At 44.1% G+C, this 19,058-nt stretch overlaps 1 protein-coding gene across 1 annotated transcript in view; it reads left to right on the top strand.

Moving 5' to 3' along the window:
* The window catches only part of LOC307242687 (protocadherin-15-like), a gene marked incomplete at both ends in the record, with an annotated part of 287,981 nt that overhangs the window by 213,024 nt on the left and 55,899 nt on the right, over nt 1-19,058 (top strand). The window contains 2 exon segments of the mRNA XM_080017227.1: nt 8,786-8,895; nt 9,747-9,887. Coding sequence (XP_079873353.1) covers nt 8,786-8,895; nt 9,747-9,887 — 251 coding nt within the window.

The following is a 19,058-nucleotide window of genomic DNA, read 5'->3' as shown; positions in this document are numbered from 1 at the left end:
GTATCATAGGTAGCCATTCCTGTATGAATGCCACTGTATTCTTCCCCTTCACTCCTTCTGGAAAGCCAATGAGCTTCGAGATTTTGTCTACAGGCTCTATTCTCTTGGTCGTCCAGTTGTTCTTTCAGCTCTCTCATTTCGCCCTCTGCAGTTTTTTTGTAGTCGTCAAACTTCTTCTGCATGGCGGCTAAGGAGTTAATCTTGTTAATCTCACGCTGTTTACCCTCGATGCACTTGACTGGGTGACGAATTCCTTCGTTTTCCCTGACGACTTTCTCAATCATTTCACACAGTTTCGATAAACGTCCCTCAATCATGGTCCCAATCCTCTGTATTCCTTTCTCCATCTCAGATATGAACCATTGTGGAGGTTTTTCAGTGGATTTGCCGCCATTGTGGCTAGTGCTAGTATTTGACCGGGGTACTTGCCTACTTTTCCCGTCCTTTGTTGTTGCACTTTCATTCTTTTTCAGCGGCATAATCCCGTTTTCAGTATTATCACTTTATTGAGGTAAGGGTGGCATAAAATGTATTCAGTTAAGAATGAGGGTGGTGTCATCTGCAAACTTCAGGAGCTTGACAGATTGGTGTCTGGAGGTGCAACCATTGGTGTACAGTGAGAAGAGCAATGGGGAGAGGACGCAGCCTTGGGGAGTACCGTGCTGATGGTCCGGGGGTCCGAGACATGCTTCCCCGGCTTCCCTTGCTGACTCCTGTCCGTTTGAAAGTCAGTGCAGGTAGAGTTGGGCACGCTCAGCTGGAGGAGTTCATCCTGGAGAAGTGCTGGGCTGGGCATAGGTTCTAGGAGAGTCGAGGTGATAGAGGATGAAGTGAAGTCCCATGTTTACTGCGTCGTCGGCTCTGTAGGTGAACTGCAGTGGGTCCAGGAGAGTGGTGGTACCTACCAGGTAGGTGATGGTCTTCAGGTGACGCAACACAGGTCTTCATTGCCACAGAGGTCAGAGCGACGGGTCTGTAGTCATTAAGACCTGTGATATTTGTTTTTTTGGGGACAGGTATGATGGTGGAGGCTTTAAAGCAGGCTGGCACCCTGTAGGTCTCCGGTGAGGTGTTAAACAGGTCTGTGAACACTGGAGACAATTGGTCTGCACAGTGCTTCAGCGCGGAGGGGGAGACAGCATCCATTCACGCTGAAACACTGTGCAGACCAACTGTCTCTCATAAGTAACTCATAATAAGGTGTTTGGTGACAGGCGTCGCACGGTTGAACCGCTGGTTTCAGGGAGTGTCACATTTACGGATGATTGACTCACAATCGGTGATGGCTCATGTCATTGTGCTTTTCTGAGCCCTGTTCCAGAACCTAACAGTTATTTTATGGCATTGTTAAGCAAAATAGCTGCTTTTTTTGGCGTCTTCTTGGTTCTCCTCTGTTCCTCCTTTTCTTCCCATCACCATCGTCATCATTCTCAGTTATCTATCATTTCATCTGAGTAGCGTTTAGTGCAAGTGGTGGAACTCGACTGGAACACGACATTGCGGCGCCGTCTGTGGAAGCGGCTGTTACACTACAATGCTCCACGATGCTCCAGTGATAGAGAGACTGAGAGAGAGCGACAGAGAGAGATGGAATCTTAGGAGGTTGACTCTCCTCCTCTCAGTAAGACAGACATTATCAGCTTCAATCAAAAGCCACTGCTCGCTCATATTTACGGCGTCGGTAATTTCTGACAAGTTTATCTTCTGGATGTGACCTCACACTCGCAGGCCCCGCACCGAGCGTGCGTAGTTGCTGTAGTGTCGGCACACACAGTGGCAATAACTGTAATGACGGTGTTCTCTTATCTGATCTTATCTTCACCAATCTATCAATTCCTGGAGAGACAACCAGATTTTACAGTAGCAAGAAACAATGCAATCCAGAAAGACATTAAAATTGGCTATGATATAAAATTGTACAACATGATAAGAAATAACACATATGTACAAATCTATCTCCCCAAGTACATGAAGTAGCACTGTGCTAACTAGTAGCGCTATGCTAATAGGTAGCAGTATGCTCACTGACTAGTGAGTCCAATATGGCAGGTGGCATTTAGTCTACAGTAAGTATAAATTTCACTATTCAGACATTACTTATTACAGTCAGAAGAGTCGGTTAAGCGCTCAGTTGGAAATGCAATTCTCACAAGAATCATTCATCCATCCATCCATTTTTAAACACAATTATCCGAGTAAGGGTCGCGGTGGCAACAGTGCCAACAGAGCAACCCAGACGTCCCTTTCTCCAGCAACTTCCTCTAGCCTTTCCTAGGGGATACCTAGGCATTCCCAGGCCAGCCCAAAGATATAACCTCTCCAGCGTGTCCTGGGTCTTCCCCAGGGTCTCCTCCCAGTTGGACTGCCCTCCTCACGGAGCTCCTCACCCTATTATAGAGAGTGAGCCCCGCCACCCTACGGAGAAACCCAATTTCAGCCACATGTATCCATGCTCTCATTCTTTGGGTCACTACCCATAGCTCATGACCGTAGATGAGGGTGTGATCAAAGACCGACTTGTAAATTGAGAGCTTCGTCTTGCGGCTCAGCTCCCTCTTTACCACCAAGGTCTGGTACAGTGCTCACAGAAGCGGCCCAATACTCCCACAGCACCCCATGCTCCCACAGCAACTTGCTTGGGGAACACAATAATAAGCCTTCTCCAAATTCACAAAACACATGAAGACAGATTGGGCAAACTCCCATGCTCCGCAATCATCTACAACTGGGTCAAAAGCTTGTCCGCTGTTCCACGGCCAGGACAAAAATCGCATTGTTCCCCCTGAATCTGGGGTTTGACAATAGCAAAGCACCTTGGCATAGACCTTCCCATTGAGGCTGAGTAATGTGATTCCCCGATAATTGGAACACACCCTCTGGTCCCCTTTTTTAGAAAATAGAAACCACCACCCTGGTCTGCCAGTCGAAGGCACTGTTCCCGATGTCCCACGCAACATTGCATAGCTGTGTCAACCAAGACACCCTCACAACACACCCTCCAGGGCCTTCAGCATCCTGGACGGATCTCATCCACTCCTGGCGTCTTGCCACTGAGGAACTTTCCAACAAGTGATCTCAGATCACTGACCTAGTAAATAGTCAGTGACCAAATAAATAGACTCCCACCTCCCCAGACTCTTCCAACCCTGACTCTTCACAGGACATGCACATCAGGTTCAGGAGTCCTTCAAAGTATTCCTTCCACCTCTCAACAATATGCCCAGTCAAGGTCAGAGTTTCCCTCCCTTTGCTGAGAACAGCCGGGGCAATGTGCCTCTTTCCCTTTCTGAGTCGCCAAATGGTTTTCCATAACCCTGATCAGGCCGCCCTGAAAGTCCTTCTCCATAGCCTCTTCAAACTCCTCCCATACCCTAGGCCTTGCTTTCACAACTGTTTTCTTGTGGCCTTCTTAACCTGCTGATAACTATCTACAGAGTCAGGAGTCTCTCAAGCTGACCAAGGCCGAAAGGCCTCCTTCTTCTGCTTGACAGCCCCCTCAACTGCTGGTGTCCACCAGCAAGTTCTTGGGTCGCTGCCATGAGAGCCACTGACCAACTTTTGACCACAGCTCGTAACAGCTGCTTCTACAATAGAGGTTTTGAATAGGAGCCATTCTGACTCCATGTCTCCAACCTCCTCCCGAATGAAGAAAAATCAAGAATCATTCATGTCAAAAATATTTTTTTGGGTAGAATGCAAAGTGTAAACCACTCACATTCTATATTAATTAAGCCAAAGGAACAACTCTTTCGGCAAAGTGACTCGACTCCCGACTAATTTGAAAGATTTGTTCATTACCAGTGAATCATTCACAAGTCGCGCTTCACTGCTGCTCACAGAATGAGCCATGTGACATGGAATATGGATCCTTTTGTTTCACTGATCCTTTTTTGTCCAATCTAATGAGTCCCGAGATCAGATGTTCACATTGAGTAACTCATTATTTGCGACTTGTTTTTATTATAATAGGCCATATAAAAAGAAACCTCTCTCACAGTGTGGATATGATTCCCCATTTCCTAGTTTAGAGCAATATAAAATAACAAAAAAAATATTAAAAGTGCAACAAAAAAAATTGCCTATTTCTTCAACATTTTTTTTTAAGTTTTGAAGAGACTATTAACTATTGAGACTCCACTCTTGCCATGGTTCCCAGGGCCTCTGATGATGCAAGTCTTTCCTGGCTCCCAAACACAGTTTTTTTTATTTTGTTTTTGACTCCCATCAAATTGCTTTCAGCTTGAACTGTTTAAATTTCACCCTCTAAAGTATTTTTTTCTCCTTTTTTCCTTTATTTTGTGTCATTGTGTGAGAAGACTGTCACACGAGCTGTGGATGGTTACGCAACTGTCTGTCTGTCAGTCTGTTTGTCTGTCTGTCTATCTTTTTCACTCTATATACAGTATATAGATATATTTCTTTATATTCCTCTATCGTTATCTATATATCTATCTATATATATATGACTCTATCAATGTATACTGTATCTACAGTATATCTCTAGGTCTGTTTATCTATACAGTGGGGCAAAAAAGTATTTAGTCAGCCACCAACTGTGCAAGTTGGTGGCTGACTAAATACTTTCTAAATACCAAAAAGTTCTCCCACTTAAAAAGATGCTCTCATCTTTTTAAGTGGGAGAACTTGCACAGTTGGTAGCCTGTAATTTTCATCATAAGTACACTTCGAGTATGAGAGACAGAATGGGGGGAAAGAATCCAGGAAATCACATTGTAGGATTTTTAATGAATTAATTGGTAAATTCCTCTGTAAAATAAGTATTTGGTCACCTACAAACAAGCAAGATTTCTGGCTTTCACAGACCTGTAACTTTTTCTTTAAGAGGCTCCTCTGTCCTCCACTTGTTACCTGTATTAATGGCACCTGTTTGAACTCGTTATCAGTATGAAAGACACCTGTCCACAACCTCAAACAGTCACACTCCAAACTCCACTATGGCCAAGACCAAAGAGCTGTCAAAGAACACCAGAAACAAAATTGTAGACCTGCACCAGGCTGGGAAGACTGATTCTGCAATAGGTAATTCAAGATTCAAGATTCAAGATTTTTATTTGTCACATACATATACCGTATTTTCGCGACTATAAGGCGCATATAAACGTCTTTTTTTTTCCTCAAAATGTGCGGCGCGCCCTAGAGTGCGGTGCGCCCTATGTGTGTTGTTACTGCGGACGTTGTTGAGACCACCATGAGAACGTTAAAGGGGGAAGTGTGGGCGTGGATTGTGTATAAAAGAACAGGTATGTGCTTTATGCAGAACATTGTTGTCTTAACAACCCTTAAAATGGCAAAGAGACACGCCTATGAAGCACAGTTTAAACTGAAGGCTATCAGCTACGCAGAGGAACATGGAAATCGAGCAGCCGCGAGAGAATTCAAGATTAATGAATCGATGGTTCGCAAGTGGAGGAAGATGGAAAACGAACTCCGACAGGTGAAGAAGACGCAGCTGAGTTTCCGCGGACATAAGGCGAGGTGGCCCGAGTGGGGCGAGCGTTTCGACGGTCACTGTTCGACTAAAAGCAGTAACGCTAGCGGAAGAAATGAAAATTGAACATTTTCAAGGAGGTCCGTCGTGGTGCTTTCGTTTTATGAAACGGTGCCATTTTTCCATCCGGACCAGGACTACAGTAGCGCAGCAACGTCCGGCGGATTATAATGAAAAGCTGGCGAGCTTCCACTCCTACTGCAGCAAACACATCGCCGACAAACGCATCCAGCCAAGCCACATCACCAACATGGACGAGGTGCCGCTCACTTTCGACATTCCGGTGAATCACAAGGTGGAGAAGAAGGGGACCAGCACGGTAGCGATACGCACAACGGGGTATGAAAAGGCGTCGTTTACTGTTGTGCTTGGCTGCCACGCAAATGGACAGAAACTGCCGCCTATGGTGATTTTTAAGAGAAAGACTTTGCCTAAAGAGACTTTTCCAGCTGGAGTCGTTATTAAGGCAAATGAAAAGGGCTGGATGGATGAGGAGATGATGAAAGAGTGGCTGAGGGAGGTGTATGTAAGGAGACCAGGTGGTTTTTTCCACGCATCACCATCGCTGTTAATCTGTGACTCCATGCGTGCCCATCTCACAGCCGATGTGAAGAACAAGGTGAAACAAATGAACGCTGTGCTTGCTGTTATTCCGGGAGGTCTGACAAAGGAACTTCAACCGCTCAACATCGGTGTGAACCGGCCGTTCAAAGTAAGGCTGCGAGCGGCGTGGGAGCGATGGATGACCGACGGAGACCACAGTTTCACGAAAAGTGGAAGGCAGCGCCGGGCAAGTTGCGCCACAGTTTGCGGATGGATTGTAGATGCTTGGGCTAACGTGTCTGCTGGCACTGTTGTTCGAGCTTTCGCAAAAGCCGGCATCATTTCCGAGGAGCCGCAAAGTGACTCTGACAGCGAAGAAGGGGAAACTGGCATGTCTGATTTAGCGCAGCTGTTTAATTCAGAAACAGAGGATGATGACTTCGATGGGTTTGATTAATACTTTGTAATAAATACATGAATAAAGCACAAACATACTCAGTTTTGCTCCCGCTCTATTTTTAAATACGCAGTAGAGGTATTTAAACGTAGTAGAGGATATGTACCGGTATATAAAACCCGCGCCCTATAATCCGGTGCGCCTTATGTGTGTGTTAAATACAGTAATGGCACACATAACTGAGACTGCGCCTTTTAGTACGGTGCGCCTTATGGTCGTGAAAATACGGTACATACTTTCATACATATATGCAGTGAAATGTAATGTAAGCAGCTTGCTGTGAAGAAATCAACTGTGGGAGCAATTATTAGAAAATGGAAGACATACAAGACCACTGATAATCTCCCTCGATCTGGGGCTCCACACAAGATCTCACCTGTGGGGTCAAAATGATCACAAGAACGGTGAGCAAACATCCCAGAACCACACGGGGGGACCTAGTGAATGACCTGCAGAGAGCTGGGACCAAAGTAACAAAGGCTACCATCAGTAACACACCACGCCGCCAGGGACTCAAATCCTGCAGTGCCAGACGTGTCCCCCTGCTTAAGCCAGTACATGTCCAGGCCCGTCTGAAGTTTGCTAGAGAGCATTTGGATGATCCAGAAGAGGATTGGGAGAATGTCATATGGTCAGATGAAACCAAAATATAACTTTTTGGTAAGAACCCAACTTGTCGTGTTTAGAGGAGAAAGAAAGCTGAGTTGCATCCAAAGAACACCATACCTACTGTGAAGCATGGGGGTGGAAACATTATGCTTTGGGGCTGTTTTTCTGCAAAGGGACCAGGACGACTGATCCGTGTAAAGGAAAGAATGAATGGGGCCATGTATTGTGAGATTTTGAGTGAAAACCTCCTTCCATCAGCAAGGGCATTGAAGATGAAACGTGGCTGGGTCTTTCAACATGACAATGATCCCAAACACACCGCCCGGGCAACGAAGGAGTGGCTTCGTAAGAAGCATTTCAAGGTCCTGGAGTGGCCTAGCCAGTCTCCAGATCTCAACCCCATAGAAAATCTTTGGAGGGAGTTGAAAGTCCGTGTTGCCCAGCGACAGCCCCAAAACATCCCTGCTCTAGAGGAGATCTGCATGGAGGAATGGGCCAAAATACCAGCAACAGTGTGTGAAAACCTTGTGAAGACTTACAGAAAACGTTTGACCTCTGTCATTGCAAACAAAGGGTATATAACAAAGTATTGAGATGAACTTTTGTTATTGACCAAATACTTATTTTCCACCATAATTTGCAAATAAATTCTTTAAAAATCAGACAATGTGTTTTTCTGGATTTTTTTTCTCATTTTGTCTCTCATAGTTGAGGTATACCTATGATGAAAATAACAGGGACGTCTCCCTGTCACCCCCTGCAGCTGATAATTATTCTCCCCTGCGGCTGTTGTCTGGGGTTAGGTGTTCTTTCCCCAACACCTATCCTTCCTCCTCAGCCAGAGCCAAAAGCTCCCTTTCTCAGCCTCCTCTGCCAGGTCCTTTGTTGCCCTCTTTAGCCTCCCTCCGATCACTCCTGCATCCCTCAAGAGGCGTGTGGTTGACAACCCCAAAAACCCTCGGCATCCGACCTCCACTGGATAGATGGTAGCCTTCCAGCCAGCCTCCCGGCACTCAGCAGCCAGCTTGGAGTACTTGGTCTTCTTACGTTCGAAGGCGGCCTCAATCCCCTCCTCCAGTTGTACTGTGAGCTCGATGAGGTGCACAGATCTTGCCTTGGTTGACCACACGACTATGTCTGGTCGGAGAGATGTTGTGGTGATCTCTGTCGAGCTGCCTGTCGAGGTCAACCCTCATGTTCCACTCCTGGTCGGGGGAGAAGGGCCTTGATGTTTCTGTTGGCCTGGTGTTTCTCCTTACCTTCTGAGACAAAGCTGGTCCTCTGCTGATGGTGGTTCTAGTTACCTTGAATATATATATATATATATATACTGTAACTATCTCAAAATATTACTATCTATCTTCCTATTTCTCTACTGCATATAATGTATAGCTCTATATATTTATACCTCTATATATGCATCTATATACGTATGTATCTCTCTCTCTGTATATAGAGAGAGATACATCTATACATCTATCGCTATCTAACTATCGATGTCATGTTTTGTATTTACAACATGAGGCTGCTACTATATTCAGCTGTTTCATAGATTCACTAAAAGACTAAAAAGAAGAAAATAATCTTTTGGAGTATTTATACTTTTATTCTTTATACATATTGTTTGCATATTTTTAGAATGTATTTTTAACCTGTGTATTTCCTAGGTTTTCTTCAGTCAGTGAACTGGCTCCCACTGGATCGTCTGTTGGAACCATTCTCGCCGCCGCTGTCAACCAGACCGTCTTCTACTCCATCGTGGCAGGAAATGAGCGTGGTACGAACACCACAGGACATCAAATGGAATTCAGATCTTGTGTTTTTTGTTTTTTGGTTCGTGTGGCAGCAACATATTAGACACACTTCATAAAGTGAGTGGAACAGATATGATGTTCCACAGCGTTGAGTGGAAAGTTCACCTCTGCCAACTCATCTCTTTCGGATGGCTGTGGATGGATCACCCACATGGGGTGATTTATTATGTTATGATCATAAGAGATGGATGTACTGTATATTATGTCTATCCATCTGGAGGAATCCTACTCAGCTTCTCTGGATAATTGATAGATAGATAGATAGATAGATAGATAGATAGATAGATAGATAGATAGATAGAAATACGGATGGACGGACGGACGGACGGACAGGCGGACGGATAGATAGATAGGAGGATGGATAGATAGAAGGATGGATAGATAGAAGGATGGATAGATAGATGGATGGATAGGTACTGTAGATGGAAGATAGAAAAATCAACGGATAGATGGATGGATAATAAACTGTGTTTACAGTGTAAATACATTAAAATAGCCATTGGATGTAGTTATTGGGGTTTTTTTCAGCATCAGTCCGGAGGCTGTTTAGCTGCTCCACATCACATCCTGTCATTAACTTCATGAGCTGAATTAATGCTTAATGCAGCTCTAAACAAACACCATTTCACACAAGTAACTATACTCATTATGCATATTATTTTACACCTTGCATATTATAGAATTTTTACATTTTATTTCCTATGGATCAATTTCATGAATAACACTGCTCCAATTGTTGTTGTTGTTTGTGGACTGGAGTCATGGATATAACAAACTGAAGCATTCCTTTATTTTTTATTTTTTGTGTTTCCAGGTGACTTTGTGGTGAACAACAGGACGGGTGTGATCTCCACCTCCAAGCCGCTAGACTATGAGAACATTACCAGCTACGTGCTCAGGGTCCAGGCCGACTCCATGCTGGTGGTGATGTCCAACCTGAGGGTGCCGTCCAAAAGTAAGGGCAGCGGGAAGAGAGAATTTTATAAAAAATATATATGCTTTTATACGATAAATAGGTAAGAGACCAGGATGGGTCCAATGCATGGGGATTAATAAAGAAAACAAAATACAAAAATAATATAGAGTATATGGAATTTGCCGTGATGAGGATTGGTGCATTGCTGTACAGACAATTTGCATTAAAAGAAAATAGCCAAATATACAAGAACAGCCAAATAATTATTTGTTTAATTGCTAAATATACAACAATAACTAAATGAAAAGTGTGAAATATACAAAAATAGCCCACTATACACTGGACAACAATGAATGCCCCGCCGTGCCATTGCACAGTTGGAGCTTTTTCTCTTAAAAGCGTCCCAAGGAATCGAGAAATATGATTTTGATTTTGAAAAATACCATTTTAATTGGAGATGTCACCTAAAATCCAAAAAGATGATGGTGGGATCTGTTTGTGCTTTAATGGAGACACTTTATTTTGACACTGTTAAGTTTGGACACCCTTCTTGAACATCCTTCTCTCCCCCTTCCCTCCTCAATCCCTCCATCTCTCTTTGTCTCTCATTCGTCTGGTTTCTTGCATACTAATGCACACACACACACACACAGACACACACAGACACACACAGACACACACGCTCTTTCTTCCAAACTTTCTTTCCTCAGTTGAGAGGTAGAGTGGAGGGCGTTCACAGGGGAGGAGGGGGTAGGAGGATGGGAGGAGGAGGGCAGATGGGAGAGGAAGTGGGGATGGAGGAGGGAGGCAGAAGGGGGAGTGAGGAGTAAGGAGGAGGGAGCAGTCAGGGAGGAGGTGGAGTGAGGAGATGGATGTGAGGAGGAGGAGGGAGGAAAATGGGATGGTTTTATTTAGCGAATGCAAAGTCCCTAAGCCAAGCAGTTGCCTCCTGGTCTGCTGTATGGAGGGTGACTAATCCTCCTTTCAGTTTTTGAAGAGGGCAAACTTCTATGATGTGTTCCATGGTTTGCTCCTCTCCACAAGCACACAGTGGAGTGGGGCTAAGCAGGGGCCATGTCCAGTCCTGAAGCGATTGAGCGTAGACCATTGTCTCCTTGGGAGGTTGGTGCCAGGGACCTGTTGATTGGGGTCTGACACCAGATGTTTGTTTGGGACCTCCTTGGACTCCCATTCTGCTTTCGAAGCCAGTTGGATGGCGAAGTCAGCTGGTGGGATGTTCTTCCAAATTGGTCGTCTAGATGGAAGTCGAGCAGTGGGTGGGTTGTAGATGTCTGCATGGATTTATAGTTGGGGAGAATCTTTGACCTTTTGGAGCATCCTTTGAGTGGCTGCTGCTCGCCGGATATGTGGAGGGGGAATGTTTGATAGGACAGGGAGCCAGGGGAGTGGTGTTGAGCGGATAGTCCCGGTTATGGTTCTCATGGTTGTGTTAAGCTGGGTGTCCACATGGTGTGTGTGGGGTGACCTGGACCAGACAGGGGCGCAATATTCAGCTGCAGAGTATGCTAGAGCCAGTGCTGAGGTGCGCAGTGTGGAGGCTGCTGCCCCCCATTTTGCACCAGCGAGCTTGCAGAGCAGGTTTTTCTAACCTAACCTTAGCTGCCGTCCCTTTAAGGTGTTCCTTGAAGGATAGGGTCCTGTCAAGGGTCACTCCCAGGTAGGTTGGGTTAAAGGCATGCTTAAGTCCGCCCAGATATAGATGTTTAGTTCTCTGGCAGCTTTTGCGTTGTGGAGGTGGAATACACTGGAAACAGTTTTTGCTGGACTTGGTTTTAGGCGCCAGGTTCTGCAGAACTGGTCCAGTTTGGGAAGGTCATCAGTGAGCACCCGTTCCAGTTCATCAAAGTCTGGTGCTTGAAATGCCAGAACAATGTCATCTGCATAGATGAATTTGCGAGATTTGGTGGAGGGTAGGTCATTTGTGTAGAGATTGAACAGAGTTGGAGCTAGAACTGAGTCTTGTGGGAGTCCGTTTGTCTGTCTTCTCCATGCGCTCGTGTTCTGACCAAGGAGAACTCTAAACCTCCGGTTTGTCAGTAGAGTTTGTATTATTGCCGTTGCCCAGGCAGGGAGCGCATTTGTGAGTTTGAGTAGGAGGCATTTGTGCCAGACTGTGTCATAGGCGGCTGTGAGGTCGAGGAACAGTCCCTGTCTTCAGTCTGCTCTCGAAGCCATTTTCGATGACGGTGGTTAAGGCCAGTACTTGTTCTCCTGTGCTGCGCTCCTTGCGGAAACCTGCCTGATCCACACAAAGAATTTCCTCTACTCCTGGAGAGATACGTTGTAGTATTAGGCGTTCCAGGATTTTGTAGGGAACGCTGAGTAGGGAGATTGGGCGGTAGCTGGCAGGTAGTTTGTGGTCTTTGCCAGGTTTTAAGATGGCAATAACTTTTGCTGTCCGCCATTTCTTTGGGATCAAGTTCGTATTTATGATCTTGTGATTTATGATTCTCCAAAAAGAATTGTGTCAGCCAGGTCGGGGGCCAAGGTGTTTCATGAACTCTGGAGAGATGTTGTCATATCCTGCTGCCTTTCCACATTTCAGGCCCTGCAGGACTTTCTCCAGTTGAGCAACCTCAAAAGGTTCAGGGTTTCTATGGTCTCTGAGCATTTTCTTTAGCTCAGTTGTAACTGCTCTTCTGGTGGGTTTGTCTTGGGTTGCTTTTGCAATAGTCATTAGGTGGAATGCAACTTGGTTGGGTGTGACAGATGCTCGGTTTTGGCTGGGGGGCTTCTGTGCAGCTCCTAGACGGCGAATGAGGCTCCAACATTTCCTGCTAGAGTGTGTGAAGTTCAGGTCAGCTAATGTCTCCTCCCATTTCCTTCGCCGAGCTGTATTTAGCGATTCAATGAGGTGGTCTGCTATCTCAGGGTCCCCTGATGTTTTGTAGGCTTGTAGGAGTGCAGCACTTTCTCCGTCCAGGCATGGGACGTAGAGGGGTCGGTAGCCTCGTGGGATTGCTGAGTGGGCAGCTTTGTAGATTGCGCCGCAGAAGCGGTTGTATGCTTCATCTACAGTGATGGTGTGGAGTGGGATGGTAACAACACTCCACTCCAAGATTTCACTGTATTTCTTCCAGTTGGCTTTGCGGAAGTTCCAGCGCATCTTCCTTGGGCTGTCTATGACTGGGAGGTGTAGGCCAACGTGTACGAGCAAGGGCCGGTGTTGACTGTGTGGAAAATCGTAAAGAATGAGGATCTGAGCAGGATAGGGCGTTCCATTCAAAGAGCTGACCCAGCACAGGTCAGGGGAGTAGTCTTTTTTCCACCTGGCGGAGTGGAAGGTTCCTCTTTGTTTGGGATCATGTATCAGAACAAGGTCATTTCTAGAAGCCCCAGGCTGAAACTGAATCTCCATCACTATCCACTACTGGATATCCCCAGTCAGGGTGGTGACTGTTGAAATCCTCCACATAGATGGCAGGGTGGGGTAGGGTGGGTAGGACCTGTAGACCCCAGTTGGTACTAGGGGGCTTGTACAGATTGACAATGTTGAAACCACCAATAGTTAAAGTATCAGAGAATTGTGTTGTTGTCAAGTGATTTGCTTCAGCTATGTCAGAACGCACATAGGTGGCACGTCCATGTTTGGCATGCGGAGCGTAACACAGGAGGTCGAAGCCATTGAAGGTGTAGCGGCCTGCCTCCTCCAATGCCAATGTGAGTCTCTTCAAGGCAGATAACGTCAATCGAGTGTTGGGAGGCGAGGACTTAGATGAGGCTTCGCTTGGCTGCAGAAAGGCCTTCGACGTTTAGTTGTAGTATTCGAAGGGCAGGTCCCACTGCAAGGTGCTCTTGAGGCCGTCTGCTGGTGGCTTTGGGACTGTGACTAGGATTCTTTGACTTGGCTCTCAGGCGTCATCTCTTAGAATTTAGTCTGCTGGGAGGATCATTTGCTTCCCCGGGCGGGCCCGGGTACTGAGGGGGGGCGCGACGTGAACGCTGATACATGGTCCCCCTGGGATGGTGAGGGGGATGGGAGATGGAGGGAGGATACGGTGAGGGGGAGGAGGTGGGTAGATGGGAGGATAGAGGATGGAGGGAGGAGAATGGAAAGAGGATGAGAGGAAGATACAGTAGGAGAGAAGGTGAGCAGGGGAAGGGAGGAGGGTGGTGCAGGAGAGAGGAACAGGGGGTAGAATAGGAGGAGAAGGGAGGAGAAAGGGCGGACTGAGGGGAGGAGAAATGATTGTGGAGGATCGAGTAGGAGGGTGGAGAAGGGTGGAGTACGGAGGAGTTAAAGGAAGAAGGATAACGGATGGGAAGGAGGAAGGAGGGTGGAGGATCAAGCCGGGAGGAGAAAGTTGGAGGATGGGAGCGGGTAGGATGGGAGAAAGTGAGACGAGACGGAGGGGGATGGAGGTCGAAGATGAATTAGGGTGGAGGGAGGAGGGAGGAGGAGGGTGGAATAGGGAGGATGGAAAGTAGGGAGGGAGGAACATTGGGGAGGATTGGGCAGGAGGAAGGAGGATGGAGGAGTGGGGGTGGAGGATGTGAGGAAGAGGGGGTAGGGTGGCAGGAGGAGGGAGGAGATGGAGGGGATTGAGGAGGGTGGAATATGAAGGAGGAAAAGGATGGAGGGTAAGGGGGAGGGAGCTTTTCCCTGCTTTTTAGCCTTGCAGTCGAGAATCTGTCCCTTCTACCTCTTTCTCATGCAGATCATGGCTCTCTCTCTCTTCTCTCCCTCTCTCTCCTCGCTCTCTTCATTTCATTGTGCGAGTGTGTATTTGGTTGGGAGAACCTGAGCAGACGAAGGGTCTGATGTGTCAGATTAACTTACCCGTAGCACAATTAGCCCTGTGCACACACATGCATGTGTAGACGTGTCTGTACATGCATGGTTGCCACGTGCACGCTATTTGATAACACAACGCAAACTGCAGATGCAGAAAAAATAAATACAATTTATTTATTTACCAAGTGATGTGAACGGGAAAGATGGAGCTGTTCTTCTGTGTGTGTGTGTGTGTGTGTGTGTGTGTGTGTGTGTGTGTGTGTGTGTGTGTGTGCACATGTGTGAATTCATAGGGAGGAAGGAAGGAATCAACCAAACACAGTGCAAAAGAGCCACATTTCCCTCAAAAATGGAGCAAAGTACATCCTTGTTGCACCACTGTTGAAATCCTGCACCTCACTCATTTGTTTTTAAAACCTAAAATCAGCCAACACCCTGGCTCTCACCAGAGGTACAAACAGCGGCAAAACCTCTTGATTTACACCATTCTATATTCTGAGACAGAGAGAGAGAGAGAGAGAGAGAGAGAGATGCTGTAGTGTCCACTTTTTGGATGCAAGTGAAAGGAAAAGCTTCTTGGCAGTGAATATTTTCCACCCAAAGCGCAGAGTGGGAAGTGGAAACAGAGTGTTTGATCTGAACTGCAGAAGAGTAGAACTGTGACAAATTAGGGAGAAAACAATGTTTACACTAGATTTACATTTTAGCTTTTGAGGCGGCAACTCACTGCTGCTGAACATACCTGGTGAAGAATCGACAATTTATGAGCCAATTTGGTATTAAAGGGCACCAATTATGAATAACTAACTTTTTCAGCGCTTGTGCACATTAAGCCGTTGTTTCCACCCAAAGTACCCTGAAGTTTAAGTCCCAGGAACTTTTCTCCATGAACTAAAAGGTACCTTCAGCACGTTCCTTCAGACCCGAAGATTATGCAAATTAGTCCACTTTTGTATGAAAAAAACATCATTTTTGCATGCAGCATCCAACAAACTGCTACACTCCTGTCCAGTTGGTGGCAGTAGTGCAGCAAACGATGCCACAACAAGGAGAATAAAAAGGATAATTTCAAGACATCCAAAGTGATAATGTGGGATATCACTTTGGTTGTCTTTCTTTATCCATTTTATTCTTCTGTGCTTATATTTATTGTCAAAAAAATATTCACTAGTTCCTAGTTTCTGGGGAAAGTTCCTGCGGGCGAAACACGGCTATTATTTTTTGTCTCTGATGGGCCTACTAACACACAAACTGTGAAATAAGACAACTTAGTCAGTTTTTTGTGAGCTGCGTATTTCAGAAAACATGACATAAAACAAGCCATTCAGATTCGAAGCCCCTTCCTACGTCAAGTGGGGCTTCAATAGAATTAGAACCGCTCCCCATCAGAGTAACTCCACCATTGGCTGGAGAATAACAAGCACTGCAGGGAACTTCTCTGTGCAGGGCCACCACTAAGAGAGTGATGGAGAAAGTGTCATTAGACACGATGCTTGTTTCCTTCCATAAGGAAACGGAGTAAAATAATATGACCTACATCGAAAATAAAAACACAGTTTTGGAGAGGGAGACAGCTGCGCAAATTGCTCACAAATCCGCGCCAAAAAATCTGGATCTGTTGGCTTCACAGACCAGCACAAATCTTTTAAAAGTAAGTAATTAATACCAACTGTCCGTGAAGAAACTGCAGATGATCGAAATGTAAGTATAAAAAAATTAGTAAATAATTCTGCTTTGTATTTCAAAAAATAGTATGCAGTGTGTTTCTCAAAATAAAGCCAATAAAAAAAATGTTTGTTTATAGAGATAGATGTATTAATTTTATTTATTTTATTTTCCGATGTTAACATGAAAGGAAAAGAAAATCCCTGCGTGTGGTGCAGTGTCCCCCACAAGCTTGGAGCACGGGTTAGTAGGAGCAATAGGTCCCCTTTAAAATATTTTATATTGTAATACAGGTACTCCTCACTTAACGACCTACCTGTTCAACAACCGTTCGGACTCATGCTCAGACAAACTCTCTGACCAGTCTATGTAGTGCGCTGCGTACAATACTGCGCCATCTCAGCGTCAAGCATCTCATCGCGCATCACCCTTTATATACTCTATACACTATATTCACTATATACACTATAGTATATACTGTATATTATATAAACTATATATACTATATATACTATATACACTATATACACTATATATACTATACACACTGTATACATCTCATCACATCACTGTTCTGAGTCTCGTTCCCGCAGTCCGTCAGTATTCACTTGCATTTGCAATGGCCATGCCCCCTTACCGTGAACGGGTCTTCCCTTACCGACCAATACGCTTAATGACCTGGTGCTAGGAACAGAACTCGGTCATAAGTTAGGAGTACCTGTATGTAATATTTATATATACTGTATATACAAATGAACAAAATGAATAAATAAATAATATATATATATATATATATATATATATATATATATATATATATATATATATAAAATGAAATATAAAAATGTAGTATAAAGAAAATATAAAAATAATTAATAAAAATATGCCTCCATGAAAAAGTATACAGTATAAGTAAAACATTAAAATAAAATAAAAAATAGCCCACACACTATGTGCCCACAGTTCCCTCTCTACTCTACAGATACAGTACGTACATTAGCGTGGGTAGTTTTTGGAATATCATTGTTTTTTTCAATTTCAAAACAAGGGTTTTAGTGCAAAATGGAAATACACACTGTTTATGTGACCTCTACAAGACAACAAGGACAAGATATTATCATTGTATACATCATAAGTGATATTGTTGTTCCCAGCTTCATGGCCTAGTGGTAGTGAAGAGCAGGGCTGTATTCTACTCATCGGGGTCAGAGAAGCAGCGTCAACAATGATATTTAGTCACTTACAAGCTCAGTGCACTAAAAAGGCAAAATCACTCAATTAAATTCTTTATTGCCTGAAAATGTAGAGTGTCTGATTCATTGTTTTTCTATTTTAGAATCTGTATTTAACTTCTGAGTCTATGTTTTGGAAGTGGATGCTGTTCCGGATGCATTTCACTGGACTTATAAGTAATAAATAAAAGTGTATGTTTCTTTGATTACATTTCTTATGATTTGGGATTTAATGAAGATTGATACAGTACAGATTAATCACAGAAATTTTGCCATTGATTGTGAATTTATTTTAATACCCTCAATTATATGTTCATCTAAACAAACTAGCCCGACTCCAAACTGTTCAGTAAAATTAATGGATGTAGATGGATTGGATTTTAAATAAAAAAAATCACCATAGCAATGTTTTCATAGTTACCATTTAGTTGTTTAGCCTCGCTGTTTATCCGTTTTGCCCTAAAATTGAACAAATTGAACAAAGAGTTTCCAATTAATTGTTTTTCTACTTTTTAATCTGTTTTACTTCTGAATCCGAGTTTCGGAAGTGGATGATGAATGACATTTTTTAATGCCATTAAATGTGAGATTGATACCGATTAATTGCAGACATTTCACGATTAATCGTGACTTATTTTCCTAAATATCTGGAATCTGGACATTATGATCCCATACAGCATCAAATCTGCTTGCACAACAAGTCAAATATACTGTGTATGTTTATTTTTTATTCTTTCAAAGACACTTTCCTTGGGTACATGAAGGAATTACATGTGGAATTATAATCAGGAACAGTCTCCAAAAAAGATAAATCTTAATCAGTAACTCTCCCTCTCTTACGGGAAGAAAAGCTGTTTGCTCAGTGTGATGGAAGTCAATCCAATATTTTGATATTTCGGAATATTGTGTTTGCTGAGTAACATATGATTGAAAAACAAACTATGGCATAATACATAGCCTCTCTGGCAAAATGTTTATTTATAAAAAAAAAAAAAAGTCTGTACAAGACCTGCCTGATCAAAATCATCCACCTGCGACTGTGTTTTCTCAAAAGGTTTTGTAGTCATTCGCTAATATTCAGATATTTCATGACTCGCATAAAACTTGACATAATATTGTGTCATATATTTAAATTATTACTACGAGCCATTCACTCCAACGGGATCTGTTTATAGAGCTTGGGAGATTCATTGCGGTCGTAATGAATTCGAACACAGCAAACACAGGTTTCCACACATTTCAGGTTTCTCCGTCATTTGACGTTTTTAGGATTGTGTGTATGCTTCATTTTTTCTGTACTAAGCTTAGGAAATTGTGACCTTTTGATGGCATTCCCCTGCATGTTGTGTGATAATTTGTATTGAAGTGAGACTGGAGATTGCAGTTGCGTTAAATTTCTTTATTTATAACTTCAATCAGAATCAGTGTATTTTGCTTATTCAGCAGATTCGGTTTTCATATACAAGACATGTGTCATGGTGACGATTGGTGAAGTTTATTGACATATTGGACAAGTTGTGTAGGTTTTTTGTGTATAAGTGTGTATGTGAGTGAGTG

This window comes from Zeus faber (assembly GCF_960531495.2).
Source record: "Zeus faber genome assembly, chromosome: 16".
In the NCBI taxonomy this organism is placed as follows: Eukaryota; Metazoa; Chordata; class Actinopteri; order Zeiformes; family Zeidae; genus Zeus; species Zeus faber.
Note: the sequence above shows the minus strand (reverse complement) of the source record. Positions and strands in the feature narration are given on the sequence as shown.